The sequence below is a fragment of the Zea mays genome, chromosome 7 (genome assembly GCF_902167145.1).
Source record: "Zea mays cultivar B73 chromosome 7, Zm-B73-REFERENCE-NAM-5.0, whole genome shotgun sequence".
Classification (NCBI taxonomy): domain Eukaryota; kingdom Viridiplantae; phylum Streptophyta; class Magnoliopsida; order Poales; family Poaceae; genus Zea; species Zea mays.
This window is the reverse complement of record NC_050102.1, coordinates 70,150,595-70,166,566: the sequence shown is the minus strand read 5'-3', so window position 1 is coordinate 70,166,566 and position 15,972 is coordinate 70,150,595. Positions and strand designations below refer to the sequence as shown.

At 41.3% G+C, this 15,972-nt stretch overlaps 1 protein-coding gene across 1 annotated transcript; it reads right to left on the bottom strand.

The window, feature by feature from the left end:
- Window positions 1-9,607: 9,607 nt before the first annotated feature.
- On the bottom strand, window positions 9,608-15,454 carry LOC100274682 (uncharacterized). The gene is made up of 8 exons (NM_001149000.2): window positions 15,134-15,454; window positions 13,528-13,721; window positions 13,064-13,421; window positions 12,383-12,627; window positions 12,086-12,298; window positions 11,096-11,188; window positions 10,285-10,389; window positions 9,608-10,208 (listed from the first exon to the last, which is right to left on the bottom strand). Exons 1-8 carry the CDS (start codon window positions 15,180-15,182, stop codon window positions 9,831-9,833), a joined length of 1,635 nt encoding a protein of 544 aa, NP_001142472.2. The 5' UTR covers window positions 15,183-15,454; the 3' UTR covers window positions 9,608-9,830.
- Between the last annotated feature and the right edge of the window lie 518 nt (window positions 15,455-15,972).

The window sequence follows — 15,972 nt, the reverse complement described above, 5'->3', positions numbered from 1 at the left end:
GGACTTCCTCTTGGGCAACTTCTTGCTCGGGGATGAGCACGTACTCTCCGTCAGCGAGGTTGCAATCTAAATGAATGCAATGAGTAAGATACATGTATGCTATGGTATGTAAGTTTAATAATTAAAATGCTAGGTGAAGTACTCGAGTTAGCAAGACGGGTCTTAGTCTTACTATTGAAAATTTTAGTGGTATACTTGGTAATTAGAAGTAGGTGTGGCCAATCTAGGAAGTTGGATTAAGGTTGTACTCAACAAACCTTCAATGTCTTAGTGAAGACTTAATAGGGTTTCTGGCTGAAGTTATTATGGCTTAATTTAGTACTTCATTAATCCTTTCTTTTCCTTTTTTCTAAGTAGGCTTTTAGAGTGGGATTGAACTACAACATTGATTTAAAAATTTACAAAAATCCTGTAAAAATTATAGTGACCTTTCACTGATTTATATAATTCAGTCGCAAAAATTGAGGCTTAAAATGAGAATGGTTTTCTCTACACAAAAATATTAAAATTTAGGACAGAGGAGATGCTTTGAACTACAACTCTCTTCTATGAGTGGATTTTACCCTAAGGTCTATTTTTGCTGGTATCTAGGTGTAATAATATGACTTTATGCCAAATTTTAGCCAAAGATACGTAATGGTTAATAAATGGTGATTTTCTAAAGTTTTAGGGCTTAGGGGTGCTTCCTACTATCATTCCATTTGAAAAATATCAAACAACAGATTTTCTAATTTTTCTAGGTTCTTCTTTGTGCAAGACCAATCATTCCTAAAGTTGGTTAATTTTTCTTATAGGGAATGGGTTGTTTCTTGGAATATATGGTCTTTTTCATGGGCAGGGGGTGAGGTGTATTCCATTACATTTTTACCTTAGTATTATATTTTTCTCTTGTAGTATACATAGTACTTAGGTAAAAATAGGGTTGCTCACTGTTTCCCATTTTTAGTCTTTCTTTTGATTTACTTGAAGTATGGGGAAAATCCAAGTTTTATTTGTTTAACCCACTAATTGTTATCGTTTGGGGTGGTTATCATTTTTGCAGTGGTATATTAGTGGTCAGGGGTCTACTGAATTTTTCTTGCCATTATTGCATGTGACCTTATATTTTTAGTCATGGTCTTTATTAAATTCTTAACACCTAATTGAAATTATAAACTCAGATCATTACTGGACTAGGGTTCCATATATTTTTCCTATAAACTACATCACTTAGGCATTCTAGAAAAAATGTGGTCACCCTCTGGTTTCTATTTTCTACCCCCTTTTTCATTTTCCTAAAGTTTGGGCAGAAATAGGCTTTAATAGATATATCTTGTTTAGCCTTGTATACTGTAGTGTTTATTATTTTTAAATAGTGTAACTACTAGGTGAGTACCTCCACAATTTTTCTCAAGCCTTGTCTAGAAGTATTTATATTTTTCTCTGTATTATTAAGATCTGTGCAGTTTTCTAATTTAATTCAAAACTCTAAAAAATAGTACAGGAAACATATGGTTTACTATTTTTTTGATAGTTCATATTTTACAAAGTCTAGCAAAATTAATTTGACCAAATTTGGATGAATACTCTTCAAGTTATGTATTTATCAAGTTTGTTGCAGATTTAATAACTGAGAAATTCAAAAAGGAAAAAGAAAATCATATTTGCGCTGAAGTCCCTGGTTCTATTGTTCCCCTTTCTCTCACAGATTGGCCCTTGGTCCTAACCCCCTAGGGTTAACCTAAATCTATACCGCGGTCCTAACCTTACAGGAACAGTAACCACGACGGAGGAAAAGACGACGGGGCTTACCGACGGCGATCTAGCTCTGGTTAAGTGTCCATGGAGGCTGGGGAGGTCACGGCGGTCACGTCGATGGTCGGCACGTCACAGGCGGTAGTCGGAGTCGGTCGGACCTCGTGCGCAGGCGGGGGAGCTCGTCGGCGGCGAGTGTTCCGGCCTAACCACGGCGATAGGATTCGATTAAACCATGCAACGAGCTTCACTGGGTGTCAGGGAATACATGGGCGCGAGTAATTGAACTATGTCTTACCGGTTAGTCGTGGCCACACGTGCTGGCGGGGGAAACAACTCCGGCGAGGGTGGAATAGCGTTTCCGATGAGGTAGTGTTCGGTTTCTTGCTTCGGGGAGCTCTACAGGGCTCTAGGGATCCTAGCCGAGGCACTGGATTGATTGGAGGTTGTCGAGAAAGGGTCTGGCCATGGTGGCCGAGCTCTGGCGGTGGTGGCGGGTCATGGGGAGGTCACCGGAGCTACGGGCTGGCTTTAGGGAGTTGGGTGTGGTGTGGAGGGAGTACGACCGAGGCCGTGCTGCTCTTATAGGCGTGGGTGCGGTGCACGGTCAAGCGTGGACCGGTGCTGGCGCGCGGTCGGGTGTGGCTCGGTGCAGGCGCGCGGGCAGGCATGCACCGGCGCGTCAGTCACGGTCGAGCATGTGGCACATTACTTCTGCTCCTGTTCCAACACCCATAGGCTTCATATCTTCGCGAATTTGGGCAAGATCATATTGTAAGATATGTTCCCTGGGGTATGCTTTGTTGTTTTTGTGTGGGAGCCGAGAGGTTTTCGTCCGTGTAGAGAGAGTTGTCGCGTCACCGAGTCGTTAGTGTCTAGCTGTTGCGTTCCGAGGCAAATCCATGCCAAGATCATATCAAACGGTCGGGGTTTGTCTCCAAATTTTGTCAGGGCATGCCTAAGGTAATTTGGCGCCAATTTGTTATTTGGTCCTTGCAGATTTGAGCCTTGGAACTAGGTGAACACGGTTGATTTTGATGAGAAGGTTAGATTTCAGAATTCTGAATTTCTGATTTTCATTTGAAGGCTCCACTTAAGTGGCTGTTTTGAGAATTTTGCAAAACCCTTTTGATTAAACTTCCTTACTATATTTTGTAGCTTATTTAGTGTACTACAACTTTTTAATTGGTCCAAATCATGATTTTATGTTTTTCATAGCCTTTTCACTAAATTTCTTGGTGGTACTTAAAAAGGCTTAAATAGGTTAGCTTTAGGGTTTGAGAATTTTGCTCACTTTGGGGTGCATGATGTGGTTAGGGTATGATTCTTGGGATGAAAAGGCTTGATTTAGTTTTAGCATTTCAAGTTTGGTGTCGTTTGCTCAACTTAATTCACATGTGATAATGTTCACAAATGTTGGTGTGGAGGGAAAATCCTGAGTAACACCTGGGGTGTTACCGGAAGATTGTTCCTCTTGCTATGAGTTGCTCAATCAATGCGGATAACCTTGGGAGCAAACTCAAATCAATATGAGCAAGGGAACTTAAAGAGAGGAAAAAGGGGAAACAAATCGAGTAGAGATCAACACAAATGAAAATGACGATTTGTTCACCGATGTTTGGTTCCAAAGAACCTAGTCCCCATTGAGGAGGCCACAAAGGTTGGGTCTAGTCCAACCCTTTCCCGCTCTCAATCGGTCACACAGGCCGGTCGAGTGCTTCTCCTTAATCACTTGGGTCACTAAGACCCCGCAAGGATCACCACACACTTAGGTGTCTCTTGCTAGCTATACAAAGAACTTAGAAGAATTAGAATGATAAGGAGAAAGCAATCCAAGCAACAAGAGCAATAAAAGAAACACAAAACACCCTCTCTCTAGTCACTAAGCAATTGAGTTGATTTTGAGGCTTGGAGAGGATTTGATTTTTGGATTGTGTCTTGGAATGAATTCTTTTGCTCTTGTATTGAATGTTGAGGTCTGAAAACTTGGATGGCTTCAACGGTGGTGGTTGGGGGTATTTATAGCCCCAACCACTATTCTAGTTGTTGCTGCCAACGGTCACACCGGACAGTCTGGTGGTGCACCGGACATGGCATTGTTCATTGTCCGGTGCGTGCCACATCAGCAGACCGTTGGGGTTTGGAGCGGTTGACCATAAAGTCTTTTGTCCTCTTGCGGCATCGTACAGTCCAGTGGCACACCGGACAGTCCGGTGTGTTCTGACTTCACAGTTCTGACTTCTGACTTATGCACTATGCACTATTCACTGCAGTCGACCGTTGGGCGTAGTTGACCGTTGCTCCATTGGCTCAACGAACATGTCCGGAGCATGCTGGACAATCCGATGATTTATAGTGGAGCGACTCTGTGAAAACCCAAGAGCGGCCAGTTCGTGGGGTGCTCGGCCTGGGCATAAGTCACCGCCATGGGAAGGACCTTTCATCGTCGCATAAGTCACCCGACCTGGGTCCTACCAGCTAACCTAGATGGACGGGACTCAAGTAGGAAACTCATGGAATATCGAGCATCTCAGGAAATTTTACCCGTAGTAACACCATAAACTCCAGATGGTGAGCTACACATTGTAAACTAGAGATCTCATTATCAATAAAGCTTCTGTGTTCGTCCACATACAAACAAACTCTCAAGTAGAGATCAGCTAAAGTCAAAAACGCCTTAAGCCGACACAGCATGCTCATGCATACATAACTTAGGGTTATTACTATGCCCCACCAATGGAGCAATTGGCTTAAGTCGGAAATGCCTTAAGTCGGTGCGACATGCTCACACATACATAACTTAGGATGACTACTATAACCTGCTAACTGAGCAATCAGCTTAAGATGGAAATGCCTTAAGTCAGTGCGACATGCTCAGGCATACATAACTTAGGGTGATTATTATGCCCCACCAATGGAGCGATCGGTTTAAGTCGGAAACGTCTTAAGTTGGTGCGATATGCACACACATACATAACTTAGGGTGACTACTATACCCTGCTAACGGAGCAATTGGCTTAATACGGAAACTCCTTAAGTTAGTGCGACATGTTCATGCATACATGACTTAGGGTGATTACTATGCACCACCAACGCAACAATCGGCTTAAGTCGAAATGCCTTAAGTCGGTGCGACGCGATCAATTAAACAGCAAAAAGCTCAGAGCGCATACTATGCCCTACTCACACTCAACGAAGGAGAGTAACTCAATGTTCGACAAGAGTTCAAAAACCGTGAAAAAAATACCATCTCAATGAAAAGTTGTATTCTGTTTGAACAAATCAATGTTCGCTTTCACTCTCTGGTTACTGTGTAGGAGCATGCTCGTGAGGAACCTTGTACACAAGATCACCAGAAGCAGACGGATTACTCGAAGTACCCGATGCAGCGAGTACATCAGCTACAATGTCATCAGGCACCACAACGCCAGACCTCTTCATCAAAATCTAGCCAGCTCAGACTGCCTTATCCATTGCTTGGTCACACGACGCCTTCATGATAGCACGGTCGTCCTCCAAGACCATGATATCATGACAAGCAGCCTCCACGTCGCGACGAGCAACCTCCGGCTCCTGTGACACAAGTTTATTTGAGGCGCAAAGTTCTCTGATGATGGAATCCTTTGAAGACAATGACCTGCTGAGTCTTGATACCTCATCCTGGGAGATTTTTAACTCAACTCTCTAGCACTCCAGATTCGACATAGTAAAGCGGTGGCTCCTCTCCAAGGTAGTGAGAGAAGTGCTGTCGTCTCGATACAACTTGTCCAAATTGTCCCGAGAATCAAGAAGTTTCTGCATCTTCTTCTGTGGACCCAAGATATCAAAGCAAAAACACAGAACAAGATACTTGAAGTCCTCAACAAGTTACCCCATGGGCTCTCTTTTCCATCTCAAGTTTGGCATTCAAGGAAGAGTTCATAGCACGGGCACCATTAAGGAACATGGTTACTTGATCAAGATCTGCTTTATTCTACGCACACCTTTCCTCAGCATCAGAACACCGCCGAATCAACGCTGAAAAAACGAGCAAAATTAATCTATGACACAACTAGAAAAGCAACAAGCATAACAAGAGTTATCAATTCACTAACCGACGTTCGAAGCTTTCAGATCATCTATTTGCCTCTAAAGAAGAAGAGGGTTCCATGGTGATAGAGATGAAATCTACTCAGGAATAGGAGTGCCTCATGACCTCAGCTGAGCCGATACTGAGTCTAGAATACTCTGTAGATATAAAATTCAACAAGGAAAACATCCACTAATAAGGGTAGAGCAGAGTAGGGATGCACATACCTGAAGGTTGGAAAGGAACATGGGAAATCCCAGGGCCAGAGGCATCGAGATACTATCAGACGGAAAAGCACTGACATCAGCAGTATTAGGAGCAGGGTTAGACACCAAAGGAAGATTGTAGTCCATGCTAAGCGTGACGCCTAGTGCAATTTTGGCTCCAGGAGCATCCATCAGATCCTCGGTGCCAGGACCATCAACCTCTAAGGTCACCAGGCCAGTTTGGCTAACAGGAAGACCAGAACCCATCACCACATCTTCCTCAGACCGAATCAGCGGTGACCCAACACGGACATCCATGGAGACAATTGAAGGAGAACCGGTCCTAGGACCCTCAGGGGCTGGATCATCTTCAACTGCACCCTCGGGGGCCGAAGCATCTTCATGAACCGGAGTACCCTCGATGGCTGGAGATACATGACAAGCTAGTTGGGTTGCTTGTCATCCAGCCAGAAAACTAGCAGAGGGTGCGCCGTCCAGGCTCTCTATACGGACGTCGGTAGCTCCAGTTTAATAAAGCTCCAACAAAAGGTCCTCAGGAATAACCTCCTCTAGCACGTTGTCAATGGCAGACATTGTCATTCCTTGGAGGCTAACTAGCCCCGAGAGAGCTTGGTCTGGAACATCGTTGCTAGCCTTACTATGACGATTTCTATGAACCAAGGAGGGCACGTCCTCTTCATCCTCCTCCTCTTCCGAAACATATCTACTGGTCCTAACGCCACCCCAATTTTCCATGTCATCTTCAAGATCGGCATTCACTGTGTCATCACCAGGGTTTGGAGCTGTGGAGTCAGCCTCCAGTTCCAAGCCGGACAAGCGCCGAAGTTTTCTTCTTCTCCTCTTCGTTTCGGATAACACAACCGGGGAGCCCACCTGGCGTGTCCGTTTACGAGCACTACCAAGGCTGCAAATTCCTTTCTCCCCATCGCATAGACGTTGGAGTACAGCATCTACTGATTCAGTTCGAACAGACACAGACGATTCCCCAGCCAATGCACTTAGAACAGCGTTCGTATCAGCATCATTAGCAACATATTGCATCCGGAAGTGGGTCTGTCTCTCCTCCTCAGGAAAACCCTTGTGTGCGGTGATGAGTACCTCAATTTCATCCGAAGAAGGTTGCACTCTATCGTCTGGGCTCCCATCTTGAACGGGCGGGTTGGACACGAACTCTGAAAAGGGCCTTAGTGTCATGGAACCTCCGAAGGTATTAGGCCCACCTACAGATGTCCGTGTCCTAAGGACCTCAGACAGTCATGCAGGTGTGCATAATGATTCAACATGTTCTGTTATCTATATCTCCATCACATCGCCCAAGAGCGCTTAACCCATCACACAGACATTACACATCATCGAAATAAGGAGTAAGCGGAAAGGATTACAATAACATAATTTACATTCATAAGAAAAATATAGAAAGAGTGGTTATTACATATTCGGGTACTTGAGTGCGTAAACTTATTATTACATCACAAGAAGGCAAAACACCTTCCCAAATAAGTCTTAGTTTTCATTCTCCTGCTTGGGAACCACCTTGGAACAGAAACAGCAGAACTCAACCGTTTCATCACCTACAACAACATGGGTTGGAAACCCTGAGTACGGAGTGTACTTTCGCAAGTCTTACTCGTCAAAGGAAAAAGACTCTCAAGGATATGCTGGTTGTTAGGAATCAAGGTAAAGCTTATCAAGATTCAAAGACTCTTTTTGCAGAAAAAGCTTACTATGAGTGGATCCTTAAGAATTCGTTTTACTTATCAGGTTAAGTAGTTACCTGCGCATGCATCTAGATTTATTTCTATTCTAGATCAAGCACTTGGCCTATACTAGCTATTGGGGACTTGTTCTCAAATGCTTCAAATTAAGAACAAGGCAACACAAAGATGTTAAGTATAAATGCCCTTCGTCCGCTGAAGCATTATCTCCCTAAGGATTTAATGAGCTTCGGACGAAGGTCATAAGTAAAGTATCACGAAGATTTCACCTTCGTGACCATATTTGTAAGACAACAAGCAATGAAAAACGAAATATAAAGTATAAAATATATTCACATGTTTTATTATATGAATATCCAAGTGTTAAAACATAATATTTAGGCACATTTATACCTTCGCCTTGATGGATAGCAATAATCCAAGCGTGACGTGTCAGTGATTACAGGATCGTGTGAACAGTGTTGTTATACTGTTCACCTATTTATAGGCACAGGATGCAACCTGCGCAAAATTACATTTATGACCTTTACAATCGACTATAATAATGACACAAAACATCATGGGTCTTTAAGTCAATCCATCTTTAAGTCGGTTCGACCCTTCATCTTGAGATTTGTCTTTGTGCCGAAGCATTATAGATAATAGCTTCGGCGCTTGCTTCTGAGAAGACCTTTCGAAGGTGTTCTTTTTTAGGATCTTCGGCTACGAAGCATACCCCCAACAGTAGCCCCTTCGCGGTGCTAGATCATTTTTCGTAACGAGCTTGATCTGTGAAAAAGTATTCTAGGCTTCGGGACGCCGAAGATCCAAAAACACCTTCCCTGAGCTCGTTGGCGAGAAACGATTAAAATAATCGTCGCGCGCGCCCCATCTTGCACCAATTACGCGCGCGCCAGCGATTCACCTTCTCGGACCCTATGGCCCACCGTTCAGTGAGTGCGGGTGACTGTTTGTTCGGTGCTGGAGACCTTGCTGATTCACCTTCCCACCTGCGGCACTATATAAACAGATGGGTAGGTGTGAAGTTACCACTGCATTCATTGCTATTGCACTATTTTGCTGCCAAATTTTTAGTCATAGCCGAAGCTTAATCATCGTGCTCAGACGAAACTTCGCTTGTGATTCTGCTTCGGCACAAGAGTAATAGCTTTGGAAAAAACAGAAAAGTCAACACAAAAAATTTCAAGTCATAATCAAATGGCCAGAGTTCGCTCTACTGCTCAGGTCAATCGTGAGGGAGATGAGACCGAAGCTACTGAGACTGTTCCTATTTCGGAAGCAATGAAGACCTTCTATGACATTTAGATTACGTCACCAACAATGGTATTTTTGTCATAGCATAAGTGGTTGTGACGACTTTATGACAAAAAGACTGTCGTCACAGAAGTGCCGTGTTAAAGCACCTTTTATGACGAATGGTTAAGAAACGTCACAGATTTAATGACGACCACATATTTTCGTCATTAAATCTATGATGCTCCAAATCATCATAGATGAGGGGAAAACGTCATTAAGTGTAGCACTGGACAGGTTGCCACATGGCTGATGACGTGGCGATATGACGTGGCAGGTGACGTGGCAAAATTTTATGACAGATATATTCGTCATAAATAAGCTTATGTGGATGCTGATGTGGCAATAACTTTGTGACAATAAATTTCATCATAAAATGGATGACGTGGCAGATGACGTGTCAAATAAATTATGACGAAATTTATTGTCACAAAACACTTGTATGGTTGATGACATGGCAGGTGACGTGGCAATCATATTCTGATATTTTGGTTCATCACTAAATACATTGATGCCTACAACCATCCAAAACATAATGCATATATTTCACAATCATCCAAAGTCACAACTTTTTCCAACATCCATATATTTCAAGCATAATATGTCCAACACACAAAAGAACATGGTTCATAATTCTTTAACCAGACAAGTACTAAAACTCTATAGCAAGAGAACACATATAATAGACTGTAAGTTGCAGTTCCATATAGCAAACATAAGGATAAAAAGAGGTCCACAGTTTTGTGAGATGTGTATTCAGGATGGTTGACACCAGCATCTTAGCAAGCATGCTTAAGGATTCAGCTGATCACGACTAATACTTAATATCTGTCGAAGTAGGATGCTATTTTCTGCTAAGGACTTCTTTAAATCTGCAATCTCAGTTGATTGATTAGCAATGGTTGCCTCAGATGCTTGTGACTTGGCTTTTAAGGTATCCATATCTTCTCGAAGTCCATCTTTTTCTCGCCTCTCATTGTCCAATTGAGACTGAAGCTCTTGCATTCTTGCTGAAACAGTCCCTGTGTTGCTTCTCTTGGAGGAGGGCAAAAGGCCAGCATTGTGAAGAAATTTACTTGAACCAGGCAGTACATTGGAAACAACTTCTGTTGCAGACTTTGTAAGCTGTCCATCTTCAGCTGGTGTTGCCACCATTGCTTCCATATCACCCTAGCATAAGTATTAAAACTTAATATAGTGTAATACAAATTGGAATGTAGTAACAAAGAGAAAAACATGTACTTACTATGGCTTTCTGAACAACTTCACTAAATCCTTTTTTCTTGCTGCAATGCATCTCCTTGAAAAGATCAATTGCACTAGGTTCGACATCTTTATATTTTTCTTGTCTCTGAAATGAAGTCAAATAAATTTGATCAGCATGGAGATCAAAACATAAATTAATTTCAATGCAACAATTTGATCAGCATGGAGATGAAAACATAAGCTAACTATAGCAAGGTTTTCTCATGAGTAATTAAATGACAGCAAAAGTATACATCAGCTACTAATACAACTATCAGATCTGAATTCTTAGCTACTAATACATCAGCTGCTATGCAAAATTATACATCAGCTATCAACAACTAATACATCAAGTGTTGTTCGCCTACAGTTGCTACAGTGCAACTGTTGTTGGCCTGATGTTACTGCAATGCAGCAGCAGGATGCAATTGCTTCCAAAACAATAACAAGTGAACATGTTGGAAGACAATTGGCACACAACAGTGGACAATGCCATGAACATGATTATGTGCTTCATTCAGGTGTATACGGTAACAAACAGGAACCAGGAACTAGGAACAATGCTATAAATACACACTGCTGCTAGCAAAAAGCCACTTAAATAGATGCAGCTACACTACTATAAATACACAAAAAATATTGTTGAAAAAAATAGACAACCAGGAATCAGTGTATACACTAACAAACAAAAGATGTGACTCAAATATTAGAGATAATGAAGCGATTGTGTTGGTAGCAGTAGCCATTCATACAATAACCAAGATTGTGAGAAGCAACAAGTTCCTCCAAGCATAACATAATTAGTTTCTTACCACTACATAAGCTTTTGCAACATATGATTGAGATCCTGTGCACTGTGGAAATTGCACCTTCTCACGATTAAGTTTGTTCTTCACACAATTGTTCTGTATGTAAAATACAATTGTAAGGTAGACAAAATAGCGATAATAAATTAATATATTATGTTTATGAATATACAATCAACGTGAGTCATGAAACTAGTGCAGCTTGCAACATATTTTCAAAATTGTAGGAGCTATCTTTTCATCATAAATACAGAACAAAAACAGACTACTTTTAGAAGATAATATGGACATTGAAAAGCATATAAGACACTTCAATAATTTTGTCTTGGGTTACATTAATATTGAGTGAAGGTAAATAATAAGTCTGTCAACTCATATATCACATGGAAAATTCAGAAATTAAGAAAACTGGTTGAAACTGAAATGGTTGCTTGCTTGCTGTTCTTGCAGCGAGTAAGACAGAAAACTGGTTGAACCTGAAACAGTTGTTGAACCATTTGGTGTTGAAACTGAACGGGTTGCTGCTTGCTGTTCTTGCTTATCAGAAAACAATTTTTGGTGTGCTTGCAAGTGAACTGCTTGCTATTGAAAATGAACTAGTTGCTGCTTGCTGTTGTTGCTAATCATAATTTTTAGAAATCATGTTGCTTGCTGCTAGCATCAGAATTCTTGCTGCTTCAATTAAATTATGTTGGCCAAAAAAATATCTCTGTGACGTACAAGGTGTTTTTGTAGCCAATAGGAAACTGCTCATTTTGTAGCAAACTAGTGTTCTCATGTCCTAAATGAAGTAACATGCAAGAAGCTCTGATAATGATCAATACAGGCCACACATAAACGATTACTGAACTATTGGAGGTGGAATCAACCACTAGGTTCTCAAATAGTACTAACAAAGAACAATTTTCTCAAGAAAAAGAAAAGTTGCATTCCAAACACTTCATAAATGAAAATATTATTTATATAGACGGATAAGTGGAGCTTGATCGCAAATACCTTGTGGTTTGGGCTAGACCACATTTGTACCAACTCTCTCCATTGATCATCAGTGATACATGAAACAGGTGATGTAGTCCTCACTTGATTTGCAGGAACTCCAGTGAAGTACTTTTTTTTCAGCCTATACCTCATTTGGCGCTGTCCACCCTTTAGCATATCAACACATGCATCTTTTACTGCATTACTCTCAACATCCATGGTGAATTGACCCTAGCAAAGAAGTGGTGACTCTATGATACTCAATTAAAAAGGGCAATGAACTGTAACTGAACAAGTGAGGGAAAAATGACTTACAGCAAGCTTCCCAATGTAGTCTGTAATTTTACCCTCGTTCTCTTGCTTCTTGTACTCCTTCCAGTGCGGAAATATTGGAATGTGTTGCCTCAATATGATCCCACCCTCCGATGCAAACTTTGCAGTCTGAATAGGTGGCTCTGGCCTTCGCTTCCCATTAGAGATTTGGATTGGAATCTTAGTGCCTAACCCTCTGCTCAAGGATTCAAGTTGTTTGCCCCTACTTCTTTGCCTTGGTACCAATTCTGGTGATTAGCATCATAAAAGGCAAAAAGATATTAAATTTTCAAACTAGCAGAAACAATCTAGTGAATGGCAAAGATCAAATGGGTTCTGGTGCATGTGAGCATTTTCCCTAGACAGAGCAGAACATACAGTAATATCTAGACAAACATGCAACTTCATTGCTCTAGCCTTGCTCTATGTTTAACAGCCCAATAATCAAAAATCAAGTACTAGTTGCATCTGTTACCTACACATGCATTCTATAACTGAAATCTGTATATAGAGGATTTGTTACCTACACAGGCACTCTGTTACACGAAGATCTTTGTGCTCAGGCTTTTTATCAATATTATATATAGCTACTACAGATCATGAGAAAGACAGATTAATTTATTTGAGAAATTTTAGATTATTTGATACATTAATAAATGCATTGAATAACAAATAATCACTTGCCTTCATCTCTATTGTTGTCATTGACCTCAGCTTGTGTGGGAGAAGTAGGTTGTGCAGTAGTAGTCAGGCCTGCGGTGTAATCTTGCTCAGTGGCAACACTTGAAGTAAATTGTGTTGCAGCAGCCAAGTTTTGGGTGGATTCTTGGTTTGTGGTGGCTCTTGAACCAGCTTGTGTAGTAGTAGTTAGGCTTAGGGAGGATTGTTGATTTATGGCAGCACTCCTTTGCCTAGTGAATCTAATCTGTTGTCCATGAACATCAGGGGCCACAACCCTTTTGGAATCTCGTGTTTGTTGTGTAGGTTTGTCAGCAACATGAGTTGGGTTGTGGCTACGTACACCTTGTGCAACATGGGAATCCTGTAGGTATAACACAATAATCATGTGCATATCAATTTGTTTGCAAATGCAAGTGTAATGATATATAACATGAGGAAACAAATAGATGAATTAGAAACTTGCTTACCTCCTCTGGCTCAGAGCCTTCACTATCCTCGCCATCAAACAAAGACCCTGATTCCTCTGGACCATCATATTTGCTCTTTACTCTTGTAGCAGTCATCATTGTGCGTAACTGATTAATCCCAAGCCGTTGGAACATCTGATTGTTCCTCATCACATTTGCTGCCCTTTGTTTCTCATACTCAGTAGAAGTGATTTCTGTACATTAATGACATGATTTGATAAATAATAAATCACTCTAAAAATTAATAGAATACAAATGCATGTACTGACCCACAAGAGCACAGTAGCAAAAAAAGAAAACACTAAAAACATTAGAAAAGAAGGAATGAAATCCCAATTTGAAAATGGATGGAATAATCACTAGATAATGTATTAGTACTGTACACAGTAGAGAAATTTCTTTGGTATGTTATTATTACTAGTGGCAAGGCAACAACTATTCTTTGATATATGAGACATTTATAAAAACTGGCTGGTAGTGGTAAAAAATACTGAACAAAGAAACCACATTTGAACTAGGTAAAAAATGTTCAAGGGATGCACTTAAGAACATTAGTTGGAGTGTATCTGCCACAACTGGGCTAAGTTTTTAGCCAAAACTTTCAACTAATTGTTTAGAAAACTAGCTTGCAAAACTCATGTAATTTGGACTAAGCCCCAGCAAATAACTACCAATTGATCCAACGAAGACTCTTACTCATATTCATTCGACTGAAAAAATTACAGTCTGTACAAGCCTCAGAACACTGAACGTAGTGAGATTTCTCGGACTCAATATTTACGGTCTGTACAAGCCTCAGAACTTTCGACTGAAAAATTACAATTAATACTTATTACTACTTACTATATAAAAGGAACAAACTGAATAGGCCCTGCTCATTGGTCAGTCGTGGGTACCAATCTCGGACTCAATTTCAGTTTTTGCAGTCCTCTGACAATTTGAAGTTTATAATGTTGCAGGGGCTGGACGAGAATCAAACTACGAAGAGAGGCTAGGCAGGCACGACAGATGTTTGAGGAGGCTGAAGATGCTATTCACAGGGATGACTCTAGTGATGATGATGAAATAGGAGACGGGCAACTATGTGTTGTGTGCTTAAGGAAGAGAAGGAGAGCAGCTTTTATTCCATGTGGGCATCTTGTCTGCTGTTCCGAATGCGCATTAACAATAGAGCGTACACCTCATCCATTGTGCCCCCTGTGTGGTCAAGACATCAGATACATGATGAGGGTTTATGACTCTTAAGGTAATTGGAAAACATCCTTTTTAGTATTTTATAAAGATGACTCACTGTTTTATGTCAATGTTTTTTTCTAGCTTTACAATTATGATGTAATATTCTGACTAATACACTGAATAAAATTGCTATCCTTGTTCGGTTGCTTCATTATTGGCATAGTTAGTTTTGGATACCTCATCCATACATTTTACTCGCTATGTACTGAACCATGCCCATCACTAGAACAAATGAACGCCTGATTAGAGGAATAAGGTACACTTTGCAGCATAGGAAAAACAAGATCCAGTACCCTAAACTGAAAGAGATACAAAAGGTGGGGATTCTTACTGACTGGACCTGTCGAATCCGAGAGCGATTGAAATTTACCTGGTGGGGGTTCCCTTGTGCTTCGTATTCCCTTCCTCCCTGGAGGCATGGTGTCTTCGGATCGGCCGAAGGATGCGCCCGTGCAGGTGAAGTCGCCCGTGCAGTCGCCCGTGCAGGTGAAGTCGCCCGTGCAGGTGGTGTCTCCCTGGAGCCGTGAAGCCGCTGTTTGGGGAAGTCCCTCCCGCCGCCGCCGTTTGAGGAAGTCCCTCCCGCCGCCGCCATTTGGGGAAGTCCCTCCCGCCACCGCCGTTTGGGGAAGTTGCAGGGAGATAAGGAAAGATGCTGCGAAGGAGATAAGAAAAGATGCTGCTCAGCAGACGTGGGGTCTGGACGTGCGGGTTCAGCGATTACAAAATGCAAAAAAATGGTTCTGTAATTAATCAAAAAAATGGGTTCTCCGCTGCAGCCGGGATTCGAACCTGGGAGGTCTTGCAGCGTGAGATGTTGTGATATACCATTGCATTAACTGAGATATTCGTTGATGTATGGGAAACAAATCTATTTGTATGGAAACAACTCTATTTCTATGGTTTAAATGGTTTTCCAAGCCAAAAATTTAAATAAATACCAAACATGGTTAAAAATAGTGAAACTTGGTATGGAGTCATAATTTGTTCCTAGTTGCTTGTGATAAAAAATTCAGAGGATTATACAAAAGTTAGTTTGTAGATTGTTCACAAGCGGTCACATCTCTCACTAAGATTCATAGCATTAGAGTAGTACTTCACGGTTTGAGCCATATTTCATACCTTTGTTTGGTTTTTGCTTGAAAAGTGTACCATTTGCTCTTCTAACCGCTACAAACTTACTTCCGCTGAAGATCTCCCATTTCGGATTAT